The sequence below is a fragment of the Vanacampus margaritifer genome, chromosome 1 (assembly GCF_051991255.1).
Source record: "Vanacampus margaritifer isolate UIUO_Vmar chromosome 1, RoL_Vmar_1.0, whole genome shotgun sequence".
Lineage (NCBI taxonomy): Eukaryota > Metazoa > Chordata > Actinopteri > Syngnathiformes > Syngnathidae > Vanacampus > Vanacampus margaritifer.
This window is the reverse complement of record NC_135432.1, coordinates 10,776,512-10,793,585: the sequence shown is the minus strand read 5'-3', so window position 1 is coordinate 10,793,585 and position 17,074 is coordinate 10,776,512. Positions and strand designations below refer to the sequence as shown.

Below are 17,074 nucleotides of genomic sequence, written 5' to 3'. Positions count from 1 at the left end.
ATATGGCGAGTATCTCGTAATTGCTCCTATGCTGGTTATCTTTGTGTTTGCAGATCTTGTTAGTACTGACCTATTCACATTGTATCAGCTATTACTATAGTCTTACTACAGCTTATCAGTGCAATTTTCCTTATCTGGAGAATGCAAAAAAAAAAAAAACGAGTGCAATTTTTAATCGTCATGTATTTTAGTTTAGTCAGCATAAAAATCGAACTCAGCCCCCCCCCCACCCCCCCAAAAAAAAGTTCCCCAGTGTAATTAATGATTCTACAATTAGATACCCAGCGCTAATCAATACGCAATACTTGAGTTCTACAAGTGTCTGCAAGTTTTTCATTTTCAATTGACCACATCTCCAACAATCCTAGGAAATCACAATATCCCTCCCATCACTGGTGGTCCGAGTTGTGGACGGGATGCTGAGAAATTATTAGCATTGTCACCGTAGCTCTGCCTGACAGCAGCTTTGATTGGCTGTCAGCACGTCATTGTTATGAAACCTCAGAGGATTTGCTGGCACTGATCCCCTCGCCGACACCGCCGCGGTTGAGCTGACGGACATACCTGCTCCAAGTCCGCCAGGGCTGTCGTCCCACTAAATATAGCCGGCGGGAGGACCAGCGTTTGCGGTCACACGCATGCATATCTGAAAGGCAACAAATGAACTCCGGGTGACCTTCCAGCTCTGCTGACAGCTGCTTAGTCTCCAAAGCTGACATCACTTGAAATCTCCTGGGGATTTCATTCGTACTTTACAATGTCATGTCAACATGGATTTTCATCCTTGTTTCTCACAGCAACCCTGGCGCGGCTAGTGTGGGGTCAGGGGTCAGCACCCAGAGTCCTTGGCCTGCATGTTGTCTCTCTTGTTGGCCCTTAGTGACCTTTTCACCATGATGTCGCACGTGCTTCTGTGTGGCAAATGATGGCGCGATCTCTGATGACACTACTAGTAAGCAACACGGTTATCGTAGTTTTGTGTTTTTTATAATACATGTTTTTTTATTTTACTTTTACGTTTTAAATGTAGTACGTTTTTTAGAGCAGGTTTGTTAATTTTTATTAGTTATGTTTTCTTTCCAAAAACGCTTTGTTGCTTTGTCAGTGATTAAGTTTTCACTTTCAAATCCTTAATACTAGCAATATTTTGGTTTTAAAAGGTCATGTAAACACACACACACACAAACACAAATATGATCTTTTTGGGGTTTCTAACATGAATATTTGGTCTTATGAACGCAATCAGAATATCTCAATTGCCCATGTAGTTCTTTTTTATCCCCCTCCACTGCTTAAGCTGTCAAATTACACAGGATGAGTGCGATTGTTGGCTGATGATGTGGTTAATACCAGCACACTGCCGATTACAAAGATCAATGTCCGCGCTCTAATCCACTGATGAACTTTCATGGCTTTCGTGTCACGGGTCTGCTGTCACCGTGCCGTACAAACACAATGACAAAACTGAACACCAATACTCATTCCGCTAAGTGTAAGAGGAAAGAAACGATTGCATCACGACTGTAGCTGATGTTCAGTGAAGCTGGCAGAGGTCACAGGGCCGGCGGCGGGGAAGCAATGCACCATGGGAATTTTGTGTAGAGCGGCCTGCATCGTAGTGGCTCACTGTGGCGTGTAAATAATTCAAGAAACACACAGAAACTTTTTTTCTTTTTTTTTTTAAACACAAGCCTTGCATTCATCTTCATTGTCAGACCATTTTTTATTCTCTTATTTTGTGCTGCCATCGAAAGGCGAATAGAAGATGAAGCAGGATTTAGTATGATGCTGCCCCCACCTGGTGACTAGCCTGTACTGCAAAGTCTCACAAAAACATTTTATGCTCACACTGGGAAAAAAATTAACTTAATTAACTCATTCACTGCCATTGACAGCTATAAACTTTAAAAAAAAAAATCCATTTGAACTATTTCTATTAGTTTAACATTTGTTTCCCCCATTTTTGTTAAGAGTAAAACCTAGATTTTTTTTGGTACATTTAGAACAGATATAAAATTTGTGAAGTCATGCGATTAACTACGATTACAAATTTACAAACGCCTGATGCCCCTAATTTTTAATAACCTTTAAAAAAAAAAAACTTTTTTTGTTTAATTTTTAATAATACATTTTTAATCATAATTAATTTCATGAATTTACTAGTTAACTCACGATTAATCAAACATTTTATAACTGTTTTAATACAATAAAAAAAATCTAGGTTTTCATACTCTTGTTAACAAAAGTGGGAACAAAAAAATTTAACTAATAGAAATAGTTAAAATGAATTTTTGACGTCTATAGCCGTCAATGGCAGTGAATGAGTTAATAAAAACAAACAACAACAACTGTATTTAGAGGGCTTAGAGTCAATCTTGAGTGGTGCCGTCGACCACGACTGAGATCTTGACATGTTTTGGGAGGAATTGAAATCGCTCTTACGTGGCTTTTCTGCAGGTACTCCGGCAAACATGCAAAGTCCACACAGGAAGGCCGCTCGACATGGGAAACCACAGAATGTGGAGTCGGGCACGCGGGCCATGGGTCCACCGACCTGATGACTGTGAGGACTGGGCTTGAATCCCATCACAGGTAGTAGTCCTCCTCTTCGATATCAGCGTGCGCCTCCCCGAAGCCGAGGGCTTGGATGTCGTGTGTGATGTCGCTGATGCGGCGGTTGAACTCTTGAGATCCCGACGTCAGGGAGCAGCTGTCGTACCTGCCGACAAAACAAGCAACTGAGCTAAACGCGGGGATCTGCTGTCCACACTGACCATGGAAAAGCAGCAAAGGCCCCATTTGAAAGGGAAGCCTTGATAATGATGACTTTTACAATATGTTGGGATTCGTCCAAACCTTGCCACAAACAAAAAAATCGGTTATTCATTGTCCCTCACCCACCCAAAGAAAGGTTTGTAATTGCCAATAGATGCCACAGAATGGTGGCAAAGCACTACTTTTCTCAAAATGAAGCTCCTCAATTCACCTCAGCATCAAGATGGTGGCAGAGCAGAAAAAAAACAAATGGGTGACTTCTTGTCAGTAAATAAGTGACAAGATTTGCCAGACAAACTTGAACACAACACAACAAGAATGTTGACAAGCCCATGATGTGACAATGTGTGCCCCGGCCCCGCCCCTCGTACCCTCTCATGGCGCTGGCCGACGTGTTGCTCATGCTGCGCTTGATTCGTCCGAAGCTGTCGGTTAGAATTCCCCCTTCGCGGATCCCAATACTTTCCAGGAAGAGCTCAAAGGCGCCCACGTCCTTGTCAGGGATGAATGGCCGCATGCCTGCAAGTCAAACAAGATGGGGGGTAGGGGGGGGGGGGGGTTGATGTTTTCAACTAGAGTTAGAGTTCCAAATGAGGGATTTCATTCATCAAAACAGTTTGGTCAAAAAAAGGCACAGACCCAACTTTTGGGGTTGTTTAATACAAAAGTAACCCCAGTTTTTGGGTTATTCATTTAACCCAAAAAGGAAAACTCAACATTTGTTAGTTGTTTTTTTGGTATTTATTTCAACCCCCCCCACACACACACACAACTTTTTGGGTTATTTATTTAACTCAAAAAGTTAAATGACCCAACTTTTGAGGTTATTGATTTAATTCTAAACTTTAAATAACCCAACATTTTGTGTTATTTATTAAACCAAAAACTTTGAATAACTCAGCTTTTTGGGTTATTTATTTACGTAACCCAAAAAGTTATGTCAAATGAGTAAATCACACAACCCATTTTTTTGTGTTTCAAAACAAAACAAAAAAACAGCGAAGAGGTGTTCATATGACCCAACTTTTTGGGTGAATAAAAAAAAATTGGGGTCGGTCCCTTTTTGACGCAATTTGGGATATTTTTGACCCAACCGTTTTTAGAGGGTATAGATCCTCACCCCGCACCACTCACCCTTAGGAGGCTACCAGGGCAGTAGCCCCACCCTCTTCACGCCCCTGGTTGGGAACCATACTTTGCAACCCAAACCATAGATGAAAATCCACATGTGAAAACATAGCCCTCTTTGAAAAGTGTAATTTGAAATTCTAACCTTATAAGGTTAACACTTATAAGGTTAGGATAGGTGGCCCTCTGGTGGCAGAAAATAGCAGCCACTCTGTAAAATGAACATCATGTGCTCCCATAGACACCGCCGCCGCTATTGCTAACAGCACTCAGGTATTAAAATGCAGCTACAAGGACTGGCAATGATTTTTTTCTGGTGTGCCTCGTTGTCCGCCTCTCACCCAGCAGCAGGAACTTGCGGTTGTCTCCATACAGCTGCAGCAGCTTGGAGCAAAAGTGTCCGATGTCCGAGCCAAGCCTGTACTCTCGCAGAAAGGCCGCAAAGTGTTGCAGCTCCGCCGCACTCAGCTTGTTCCTCAGCTACACACAAAAACACACCCAAGAGAGTTTCACTTGCATGTTTGAGTTTAAAAAAAAGTATATATTTATTAAAACTCTTTTACTGCCAAAGACGTTAAATGACGTTCTGCAAAAACCTACGGAGGAGCGCCAAAGACGTTAAAAGACGTCCTCCCATTTTTTATTTTTTTTTTGAAACGGGTGCTGGGAAGGCTTGCGGAGCTCTCCTGAAAGTTTTAAGCAGGTCTCGTGAGCCTAATGACTATTTTTGGCCCCTAGAGGGCAGCGATGACTCTCTTTTGACAAGATCGGGTGGGCGTCAGTAGAGGCGGAGCTAGAGCGTTGAGCAGGAGATCAGAATGGAAAACAAAGGAAAAATGGCGGCCGGTCGCGAGGAGCTAACGTCAGAGCCGTTTTTTTCAAAGACCAAAAGCATCGCTAAAAGAGCACATTGTTGATGACGATGATCATCATCGATGATGAAGATGATGGTGACTCCGTGGTTGGAAAGCATTGACGCGGCAGTAGAAGACGTTGGAGATGAAGATGGAGCTAGATGGAGGAGGGAACGGGCAATGGCGAGCGTTTGCAAGCAGCTCTACACTTACAAGACGAAAGGCATCGACCAACGCTAAAAGAGTACATTGATGACGATGATGATGAAGGTGAATCCGAGCTTGACGGCGAAATTGGAACCGCTGACGCGGCGGCTATGACGGTGTCGTAACGCGGAGCGCAACCGAGCACGCACAGGCGGACGTTCAATCGGACGACGGAGAGTGCCCCGAGTCCAATGCATATTCATCGGAGGAAGTGTGTACAGTCTGCTACTTGCTTTTTATTCCCCGGAAAAAAAGGCCGTCAAGAAAGTGTAACGTTTGCACGCAAAACGGACCAATGCGAAAGTGAAAGTAAACTGTTGTGCGAGTCCTGGCGTCTCCTTGTACGCAGGAGAGCGTTACAAAAAGAAAAACTGTATTTGAAACATCCACATAATTGTAAGTAGTACCACAGTTGCACACATTTGTAAATAGTTTGCGAAATTGTTTTGTCAAATTGTTACACTGTTGAATGGAAATAAACGCATTTTGCAATCAAAAAACACTTTTTCATTGTTGGTGAAAGCGTTTTACAGAAGTAAAGCACTATTTAGGTGTTTGTGGCATCATTCATGGACAAAAAGAAGTGTACAATTCACTAGAGTGCATGAAATAACATCGTTTCACAAAAAGCTCTTTTTCTCCGTTTTTTGTTTCAAAACAGAGAATTTCGGTGAAAGTAACCATTTTCTATTGTTGATTACTGAAGAACAGAATAAGGTAGAAACAAACTTTTTTTTTCTGATGAAAGATGAGAGTCCAATCTTTCATTTGGTCGGATGTGTGTTTCCATAGTCCAAACACAACATTTTCTGTGGACCTTGAAAGATCACTCAAAATGCTTAAATCGGCTGGCACTGGCGACATCCCGTTTCTGAAAACGTCTGGCAGTCAAAGAGTTAAAATTTAAAAAAAAGTATATATATATATATATATATATATTAAAATTAATTAATTTTCTCAATTCACTGTTATTGATCAATATCATATTGTTGATATGAAAATAACCCATATATATATATATATATATATATATATATATATATATATATATATATACAGTATATATATATGGGTTATTTTCATATATATATATATATATATATATATATATATATGGGTTATATATGGGTTATTTTCATATCAACAATATGATATTGATCAATAACAGTGAATTGAGAAAAATAATTACTTTGACCTATAGGAGTATTTGAATTATTGGCTGTTAGTGTTTAAAAGGTAAAAATTGTAAGAAAAATAAAGTTTTTCGTGTCCTTCTCAGGCCATTGAATGGACAGTAAACAAACGGTTGTGTTTGTCTTGGAAAGCTCAATTAGAAATGAGAATGAGCTCAATATTGGGTGCAAGGCATGTGAAAAGAGCCCCCACCGTCATCATGTAGTCCTGCATGAGCACAAGGGTGGGGTTGCTCTCCGCCGCGTCGTTGGCCGAAGCCGGACCGCGATGAGAGTCGTGACGCGAAAGCGAGGAACTTTCGCTGTACGTCTCACTGTAGTATAGCTCCGACGCCTCCTGGGATCCGTCGCTAAGAGAGAGCAGAAAGCAAAGAAAGTCGGAACATCGGGAATTGTCGCCGATCAATGGTTGACGACATGCGTCCGCAAAATGGGACTGACTATGAACTGCAGCAGCTGAACTCTGGATCGTAGTCCGTCAGGCAGCTGTCACCTGTCACATGCACAAAAAGTTGCCATTTTACTAAATTATAAAAATTTTACGGAATTAACAGCAGTTGAGAACTTTGAAGCTTAACAGCGACTTCAAATAAGCAAGAGTTGGAAAATAGCTGCCTTTTCTTTGGAACTGTCAGGCTTTTTAATTATTTTATTTTGCATGGGTCAAATGTTGATCATATTAATCAAAACCTTTGCAGAAATCAACCGGACATGTTTCACTCCTTTGCAAGTCAAATTAGCAAGCAGGAAGTTCAGTCAACCAAAAGCTTGATCAGGCAAGGACCCACATTTGTGCCAATCATCCATCCGGGTTAGTTGCGCTCACTTCTCTGCAGCCAGTAGCGGTCGGGCATGGTGTGGTGAAAGCCTGCCCTGTCCACGCACTCGATGGTCTGATGTCCATAAATGATTTGGAACATCTGGCAGATGAGGGAACAGTATTCCTCCGCAGCGTCCTACACGCAGGAGATCCAAACGGGAATTGGGGAGTCGCTAAATGATGACTTGATGTCATTTTGCTACATCATGCAGGATATTTGAGTCACGTGACCACACGCTCACCCACCCGGTTGTCCACGGCCAGGATGACGAGGTTGCAGTAGGCGTCGGGGCACGGGGTGGGCTCCAGTGGGTTGTGGTTCCTCCTCTCCCAGCTTCCATAACTCTTGCCTCTTTCCCAGCTCCCAGTGCAGGCCTGCCGCCGCTCCCAGCTTCCCGCGCCACCTCCTCCTCGCCGCTCCCAGCTTCCTCCTCCTGCTCCGTGCCGTCTCTCCCAGCTTCCTCCCCCTCCGGGCGCCACCCCGCTCGTCGGCCTCGGCCGGCGGCTCTCCCAGCTGCCTCCCGTCTTACGCGTGGCTTGTGTCCTTTCCCAGCTCCCCCCTGCTTGCTTCCTTTCTAAACTGCCGCCGCCGCTGCTGCTTCCTCCTCCTCCTCGGTCCACGTTTTGGTTCTTGTCGTGGCTGCTCCTGGACAGCGACGGCCTCCAGTCCACTCCGCAGATGGTGTGCCGTCGTTCCATCGTACCGCCGGAAGGTCGTGGGTCGGCGTTGGAGCTCACGGTTTGCCGTCGGTCGTCGATGCCCGCCGGCTTCTTTCGGTCCAGGCTGTTGTCCCCGGCCACCACAGTATCCACGTTTAGACCTGAACCACCAGCATAGATCACACCGCACTGCTTTAGCCTCATCAAAATGTCCAAAACTATTCTCAGAGCAATGTTTACACTTTGTTCCTGGCAGCTAGATCGGCCCCTGTTCACTGGAAATGTCGTAGGCGCTGGGATTTTGGCTGTTTCTTACCACGATTCACGGCCTTCACGTGACAGGCTGTGGGGGTGAGGGTCTGCCGCTGCCGTAACAGATTTTTGGACAGTTTAGAATTCTGGTCAGGCATCCACAGCAATCACAGCCTGTCATGTTTGCCCTATGCAGGCTTTATTTAGTTAGCATTAGTTTAAAAAAAAGCCATTTGGTGGAGAGATGACAATGGGGTATATGCCACGGAGGAGGCGGGACTTCCAACTTTTCACACATCAGCTTTGTTTCCGTTTCCTGTTTGCGACGTGTGGGCCGCGTCCCAGTTGTTGGGCTTCCGCCTTTGTGCCCCTCGGTTGCGCGTTCTCGTCGACGGGTGCGAGTGGTAGTGTGTTTGTCTCAGTTGTGCAAAGTATTTCAGAGAGTTGAGACGCTCGGCGGGAGCGTTCAGTTGGAGTGTGAGTGTTGGAACGGAAACGACGCTGATGTGCGAAACACGGAAGTCCGTGGCATCTTTTTTTCCCTTAAAAAAAAAAAAGCTTTATTTAACAAATTGAGATTAAAAGCCAAACATGGCAAACAATCATCATCTCAGTACACAACAATCTCACAATAGCAGTAAGGGAAAAGGGGGAGAAAAGAAAAAGAAAAAAATATATGCCAGGGGTCTTAAACTAAGAAATATTAAAAACACCAAAATAAGAACACAAAATTAAGGTCTTGATTGTCTTCTTATTTTTGGAAGTAGATAGAGAAGTAAGTAGATTGTAAATATACATCCATCTCTTTCAAAAACAAAAGCAAAAAGGTTTCGACTACACATTTACAGTCCGTGGCATCTAACCCCATTGGTTGTAATTAGCAGTGCTAAGCTATAGTCAACTAGCTAGCAATGTTTACTTTAGCGTCAATGTACAAATGCGTAAGATACGTCTGCTTATTAGGAGACACTTTGTCCTCTTTTGAAAGTACGAAATCATCTCAAATTTTAGACATAGCCTGTTTTTTCCTCATTCGGTTCGTTCTCATGGCTACGTGAAATTACATGAGTGCGTTTTAGAAAATGATCACCGATCGAGACGAGACACGGGTGTATGGTTCCTTGCCTGTTTTTTTTTTTTGAGGGGGGGTGAAAAGGGTCCGTTTTGGACAAATGTTGGTGCTGGTGTTGCAATAACGAACTGACCTGTCTTGAGGACCAGCAGGTGCAGAGCGTCATCTCTCAGGTAGGACGCAGCGGCGATCTCGTGTGTGGGAATCCTCATCAGCAGCTTCTCGTTGTCTCGCCACGTCAGCAGCAGGCAGCGAGCGGACAGACTCAAGATGCAGTCTTGTTCCACGCTGGTCTTGGACGGCAGGACCTTCAACTGCTGCTCACCGACACAATTACGTCGCCACATTTAAAGGGATACTTGACCCATTGAGCCATTTTCAACAGTAAGGTAATATGAAGGAATAAAATGAAAATAATAAAATAATGAATTTGATAACGTCATTATTTTTCTTGTACAATTAATACATTTGAAAACAAATTTTTCCACTTGCTGTCGACTAGAGATGACATCACCTGTGCTGAGTAAATAGGTAACCACCAATCATGGCTCAGTTTGCAGACCAAACCCAGAAAACAGGTGCGCCATGATTTCCTCAGCGTAGGTGATGTCATCTTCATTCGACAGCATGTGGAATAAATGTGTTTTTAAAGGTATTAAATTATACATGAAAAATAAGTTATCAAATTAACCCTGGAGAACCCACGGGGTCAAATTTGGCCCCTATAAATTCTGCTACTCAAATAACAAATACCTTTTTTTTTTCTTTTTTTTTTTACAAATTTAACTTCAAAAGTCCAGAGTGCCACTTCTGACCCCTGCATGGGGCCATCTAGTGGATGAATATTGCACTTACATGAGCCAGAGTGGTGGTGACAAGATGGCTGGCAACATGCTATTTTGTTGAGCTGGAAATCAATCCCAAAAAAAAAAACATCTTCTCAGCAAACCATCAGATGGTAAAATTGTGTTTTTTTTGTTAATCTATTTCATATCATGTTGCAGAATGCCTAGGAGTATGTTATATATATATATATATATTGATAAATTAGCAAGTCTGAGCTATTGCAAAACATATATTTTGGTGTTCAGTGAACTTATAGCAGTCATTTAATGTATAATTCATAATTTTCCAAAGAAGAAAAGGGTTCTCCAGGGTTAATTAGCGTTCCTAAAGAAACAACATGCGATCGGGAGAGTCACCCTCCCCCCACGCCGTGCTCTTATCATTCACCAGACACATTCAAGAGTTTTGATCGTCCCTTTAGGAACGCTACGGAGGCTTACCTTGCTTTCATTATAGGCATTTTTACATTGCTGGGCAGAGAGCCGGCTGCCATTCTACGTCACTACGCACGGAATGCGTTGTGACGTAAATAATAATGGCGGCGTATGTACAAATAAAATTCCCCAAAAATGTATTAAACTGGAAAAAAAAAAATGTTTTTAATGAAACTCATGATTATGACCCAAATAAATCATACGGAGCAAACTTGTCAATACAGTCGGGGTTCCTTTGAATATATAAGAACTTGACTTTTGCTATTTGTATACAGTAAATGTCAGCTGCTTTACAAGGTGACTTTTACATCTCCCAAAGTTATTTTCTGTTCAGAAATTTGTACTTTGACCTGAGTATTGCTTTCAGGTACTTTCTAAGCTGAAGCTAAAGCAACTAAATATGATTGCTTGTTGGTAATCAAGCACAATGATTAACAGGATGATCCATCCATTTTCTTTCTCGGGTCACCGAGGAGCTCGAGGACGTCCCGGCTGACCAAGAGGTCCGAGGTCCGAGGCTATTGCACAAGTAAACCAAGCACTACCTAAAAAATGACCCCCAACATTGATCGTTCATAGATGCAAATTCTCATAAAATTGAAATTCAAGGCAGCTAGAAAAAAAATGGTGGTACAAACGGTCCATCGATTGGCGGTAGAGTTTTTTTTTTTTTTTTGGAGGCAGTATTTTATTTTGAAATGGCTTGGTCAGAACAATCAAAACGGCCATATTTTTTTCTTTCCAGCTGTGCATGAAGATGACGGGCAAAAGATGAGTTGGACTACGAACCCTGGCGATGTCCAGCAGCTGCAGCAGTTCATCTCGACTGGACGGGTTGAGAGAAACAGACACCCACGTCAAGTGGCCCAGGAACTGACGGGAAAGGTCATGTGATCAGAAGCTTGTGCGGCAAATTACGCACTCCTTCCCAGCCACGGCGCACTGCACAACAATAACTACTTGATTTGCACAGCACTTTTCCAAACAAGCTTAGACGATGTTCCACATGAAATGCAGTCAGAGAACCAAATAAAACGACAAAGCTGTGCCTTGGCCGAAAGCAGGTCGGGTAAAGCCGCCAGTCCTACCTTGACCTCCTTCTCCACATAGTCAAAGATGAGTCTTTCGGGGTGGATAAGGAAGTCGGGTGGGTAGAGGGGGACGGTGTGCAGGGGACGCCGGCATACGCTGCCTCGCTCCGCCGGCCTGCGACTGGCTTTGGACCACACCAGACGCTTAATCGGAGACACCAAACCCTTTGGCAGGCGCACCACATGCACACCAAAAACAAACACTTAATGGAGGATTTCAAAGAACTCTGGTCAAGAGTGGGACGCTGGCGGAATACAAAATGGATGTGGCAAACCGTCACGTTTGTTATTTGTCTGACAACTTCCAAGCACGCTGGCCATTTCATTGTCATGTCTCTTGGAGCAGACAGGAAGACGGACGGACGATTTACAGCAACAATTTCTTTCCATTGTCATTTTTAGACAATTTGATTGAACATTTCATGAGATGACTTTTCAGCATATTTCAGTGTATGGTAGGAAGTGAATACAACGCAACCTTTCATTTTTAATTGTAAGACATCCTTCTGAGTCTATTTGCCAGTTTTGTCCTGTGAGATTCTTTCCAAAATATTTTTGCATGTGAGACAACATGTTTAGCAAATCAAATGAAATGTTTCAAATGCAAGACAAACATCCTCTGTAAGCGAATGGAAGCAATGATAAAGCACTATAGGAAATTACCTTTTTGGATTTCTTTGGTTCATAATCCATTGTAGCTCAGCCGCTTTTTCCAATCCAGTCGGGCAAATTTGCACTTGCTCAAATTTCCCCTCGTTTTCTTGCCACCTCCATGTCTCCAATTTCTTCTCCTTTGCCGTTCTACACTGATTGTTTTGTCACCATATTCTTAGGACACACACTTGCATGCATGCACACACACTTACACACAGGAGGGGACGGCAGGAAGCAAGGGAAGGCCACTTCCTGTCCAGGAGGAAACTCCACCAGAGTCTGATAAGGTCCATTATCACTAAATTTAAACACACACACAAACTTGTGTTACTATCTTTGTGGGGCCATCTTATTGACATGATGCATTTCCTAGCCCCTCCCCCTAACCCCAACTATCAAAAATGATTGCCTACCCCTATTCCTTACCCTAACCTCAACCATAACCCAATTCAAACCTAAACTCTAAAACCAAGTCTTGACCCTCAAAAAGAGCTCTAAACTTGTGGGGCCCAGCAAAATGGCCCCACAAGGACGGGTGGGCCCCACAACTCTGTGAAATTCCGAAATGTTGGCCCCACTATGTAACAAAAACAAGACCACACACATACACACACACACACTCTGAATAAACATGGAAGGGAAAATTTGCATGTTGCTATAATATGCTGAGATGTATTTGAGTCTCAAGGTCTTTTCCATAAAAAAAAAAAAAAAATTGTGTGTTGTTGGAGCATGGCCGTCAAATGTATCTTTGCCACAGTTTTGCTTTCCGTCACAAGGCTATGATGTCTGACAAAATCGTTAAGATGTTCTATCATACTCTCATCACATTATGACAATTGCCCCAGCATTATTTCTTAAAAAAAACAAAAAAAAACTGCGCACTTTTCTGCAATTTTCCAAACAGCCGACAGAGGTCGCTGTCCCCTCTACAAAGCAACCTCTGCATGTGCAAGCGGCCACAATCCAGAGACAGTTGCATCAGCAACAGTTCTAGATGGGGGTCAGGGGGGCCAGTTTGATAAGTGAGGCCCCAGGTCATGTGTGTGTGCGTGTGTGTGTGTGTGTGTGGGGGGGGGGGGGGTCACTCTCGGGCACAAGAGGCGACCTGATGATGTCACATGTGCCCAACTGTTGTTCTCTCCACTTTCCTGTTGGTACGCTAGGAACAAACGTTGCGTTGTTTATGGATCAGACCTCTTTGTCCCCGTTTGTGTGGAAAGCCTCGTTTTCTCGCCGCGCTTGCCCGCAGCACGACAGACACATAGTAGGACAATGTTTGGGGGGTATATAAACACCAATGGTTGTTGTTTTTGTGTGTGTGTGTGTGTGTGTGTTCGTGACTTGTTTTCCGGTGGAAACTTCTATAGGAGCCTGGAGAGGTCAGTGTGTTTGTAGGTCAGGTCACAGATTGCAGCGTGGCACCAAAAACATGCTGACCTCATGCAAGTCCATACTTGCCGAATCTGTTGTTGGAAAACAATCTGACAAGAATATTTTTGCACCTTCTTTCAGGTAATACGATTCACTTCAGCATGAGACAGGAAAGTTACTGCGATACAAAAAAAAAAAAAGTTTTAAATCACTTCTTACACGTTAAGACAAATTCATCCAATGATGCGTATGTGTGTTTTGTGGGGAGGGGCGGGGCGGGGCGGGGCGGGGCGGGGCGATGGCGAGATGAACAATTTAATGACTCTCACATGCTGACTGACCTTTGACCTCTCTCCTGATCCTTTAAAGTACAAGAGAAGCACTTGAATTTGTGGTTGATCTGAAATGGACGTGACCAAAAATATTAGACAAGGCATTTTAAGATGGTGGATACAAATGTGTTACTTTGTCTTTCATATCTGTATTAACATGATTATAATATTTAGTTCAAATGTAAAGTGTTGAAAATAACTCTCTTTTCGATCGATGATGGCATGTTAATGGCTCAAGAAGCAGGCTGTTTTTTTTAAAAGGAATTCATTTTTCTTCTTCGCTTCGGCCGTCGATTCCCACGCGTGCTGACGACGGCGCTATAAGCGAGTGAACTCTGACCCGGTGTCACGCCTGGTTGTCATGGTTACAAGTGGAGCCGAGCTGGAATGTGTCGTTTGTCAGGAGTCAATGGACTTGACATCAGCGAGGGGGGAATTCGTGTCGGGCAATGGTTGGGGGTGAAACTTTTGCCCGTGTCAGTGCCATGGAAGAATGCCAGGGCCACCTTTGAGACTCTTTTCAACTTTTTTGTAATTTTTTTTTTTACAAAAAACATTTCATTGCTCGATTATTTGTTATTTTTTCTATTTTAATTTTTTTTGCCGAAAACTGCTACAGTACATGACCAATAATCCCATCGCCACATTCAGTAGTGAAACAAATGCAACGTTTGTGATTGATGTTCACACATCACACCTTGAAGATGGAGCAAACTATTTTTGCTCCTTAAACAGAATTTACTTTATTCCCCAAGACATTACGAAGAGGAATAGTTTGTGTATTTGCTTATTTATCAAAATTCTAATTGAAACCAATTATTATTATTAGGGGTGTGCCAAAAAATCGATTCTCATAAGAATCTCGATTCTCATTTAGTACGATTAAGAATCGATTTTAAATGTCCCAAAATCGATTTTATTTAAATGATTTTATACTGTCTTTGTCTGTGTGCGCCTTTATTTGGAGCGCTGTTCATGTTGTACCCGGTTTGGCCACTGAGGGGCAGTGTGGTTTCCACGCGGTCTAATACAGTGTTAGGTTGTAGCCACATTAGAGAGTAGAAGGAAAAATTCACTATCAAGTTATTCCAATAAAAGTTGTTTTTTTCAGCATGGAGCCGTTCTTTTGAGTGATAAAAGTGCCGCGAGTAGCGCGCTAATTAACATTAGCGAGTCAGACGTTTTCCTTGCACATCTATAGATTGAAGCAAAAATCATTGTCAAACAAATCAGTTTGAATCAAAAATCGTTCTTAATCGAAAATCTATTCTGAATCGAATCGCAGACCCAAACATCAGAACCAAATCGAATCGTGAGACATTCAAAGATTCCCACCCCTAATTTTTACCATTATATATAGTGGTTGTTGTTGTAGTAGTAGTAGTAGTAGTAGTAAGGGACATCACAACTCCACCACTTTTTTTTTTTCACAATCGCATTTTAAATATCGTTGCGAACCAACTCAAATGTCCTTTGTAAGTGTATTCCATGATCGACCTCTTTAGTTTTTTTAATTGTTCATTCCAAAAAATAAATTAGTGCTGTCAAAGTTGAAGCTTTAACTCTTGAGTTAACTGTAGAGTTAAAGCAGATTTAAAGCTTTAACAAAGCTTTAAATCAGGAGTTAAAGCTTTAAAGCTTTAATTTTGAGAGCACTACATTTAATCTTACAACGTAGTAACAGTCTGCTATGAATAACATGCTAACAACATAGCAGCAGCTTTTGCTAACGTCAGCTTGTTGAAAAGCCAAGTGGATGAAAAGTGAGCACTGAGCAGAGAAGTCGCAAACGATGCTTTTATCCTGGCGTTGGATCAAACGAGCCTCGCAATATGTCCCTCCTGCGTTTGCTTCAGAGGAACAGTGAGGAAGATCCACTTAGCGTCCGGTTAGCATTGCGCGACAATTAGCACAACAAGCGCAGTGACCTTTGGAAAGGGCACCATTAAGGCAGCAAAGGGAAGATGGAGCATAAAATATTTCAAGTAGCTTGTGTGACAACAGTCCAAATCGGCTTTGGAGTCAGTCACGTGCTCACCTTCAACACAGACTCCCCCGCCAACATGGAGTTGTCAAAGAAGATCTGCTGTTCATTCTTCTGGGGTGAAACAATGCTGACCTTTTGGAATTAGGGCTCAAACATTCTACCTTGGTTTCATCGGCCCAAAACACATTTTCCCACATTCATTTGGGGTGGGGGCTCTTTATCTTGGTCTCAGGAAGTTGGTAGTTGAAACAGGGCAGTCTTTTTGTTGTATGTCCCAAATCAGAGAAAATCAACACAAGTCTTGCTTTAAGCAGGTCAAATCCTTTTGGGGGTTCCAGCCATCAACCCCCAGCCAAAAGAAAGGAGATGAATGTTTCTGAGTGGGGCCGCAATCATTTCCCCACATTTCAGAACGCTTTCCCCAACATACATGACATCATCATGACATGAACTGTATGTGTATGATGCGTGTGGAAAGCACTTAAAGACAGGACAGCACTTAAGACATGGTGAGATGAGCTATTCATTATTTAGCAGCTTCAACATGCTGTCTCTTAACATGATTAACAAGCAAATTAACTGGCAGTGAGCACATGGATGAACCACCAGTGGTTCGGCTCGGTCTCCGAACAAGATGGATTCTCGGGAGTTTGTCAACTCACAAATACATCTTGCAGAGCAAGGTTAAATTTGAGCGGCATTTGTGCTCATTTGACTTTTTTGGACAAAATTCCACAAAGATGGTGGCTGGCCACTTGCTACTTGAAGACACACAGAGCAGCAGCGCATACAAAAATAGTTGCATTTGAGCTGGGAACAAAGACTATTACTGAAGTTAAGTCGGTTGGGACCTTTTGTGCATCTTTAGTTTGCTCTTAATTAGGCTGACCCAAACGCAGGGAAACAGGAATCAAGTGCAATGTGTGGAACTTTAATTAATCATAGGGAAAAAGGTGAGCAGATAACCATGACTCAATGAGACATGACTGGACATGATGTGACTAGACTGGTCGCCATTGGACACGACGTGAGTAGACTGCTCGCCTTGACTGGAAAAGATGTGACTGCACTGGTCGCCATGACTGGATAAGAGTAGACTGGTCGCCATGACTGAAACGGAGCATGACTGAAACGGAGCATGACGTGACAGGACCTGATTTGCCTTGACTTGACTTGCTGTGAAGTGACTTGACTTGGCTGGGGCTGGGGCTTCTTGGCTGTGATGAGGACGACTTGGTTAGCTGTGACAATGACTTGGCTGTAGCAATGAATTGGCTGTGCCGATGACAAAGGCTACTTGGCAGTGAAGATGGCTACTTGGCGGTCACGATAGCTACTTGGCGGTAACGATGGCTACTTGGCAGTGAAGATGGCTACTTGGCGGTCACGATAGCT

General features: G+C 43.0%; 1 protein-coding gene and 1 long non-coding RNA gene across 2 annotated transcripts in view; both read right to left on the bottom strand.

Annotated features, from left to right (window-relative positions):
- LOC144055530 (uncharacterized) overlaps nt 1–17,074 on the bottom strand; it is a 146,326-nt gene that overhangs the window by 50,439 nt on the left and 78,813 nt on the right. The window lies entirely within an intron of this gene.
- On the bottom strand, nt 1,699–16,003 carry ccm2l (CCM2 like scaffold protein). The gene is made up of 12 exons (XM_077555242.1): nt 15,731–16,003; nt 11,996–12,284; nt 11,330–11,497; nt 11,031–11,114; nt 9,095–9,278; nt 7,224–7,798; nt 6,984–7,113; nt 6,599–6,650; nt 6,351–6,507; nt 4,245–4,383; nt 3,147–3,294; nt 1,699–2,719 (listed from the first exon to the last, which is right to left on the bottom strand). Exons 2-12 carry the CDS (start codon nt 12,023–12,025, stop codon nt 2,587–2,589), a joined length of 1,800 nt encoding a protein of 599 aa, XP_077411368.1. The 5' UTR covers nt 12,026–12,284; nt 15,731–16,003; the 3' UTR covers nt 1,699–2,586.

Coding starts and splice junctions, on each gene's coding strand:
- ccm2l (XM_077555242.1), bottom strand. CDS start 12,025: ATGGATTATGAACCAAAGAAATCCAAAAAG. Junction 7,799..9,094: donor CCTGCTGGTCCTCAAGACAG/GTCAGTTCGTTA, acceptor CTGGTGGTTCAG/GTCTAAACGTGGATACTGTG. Junction 6,508..6,598: donor TTCAGCTGCTGCAGTTCATA/GTCAGTCCCATT, acceptor GCTCTCTCTTAG/CGACGGATCCCAGGAGGCGT.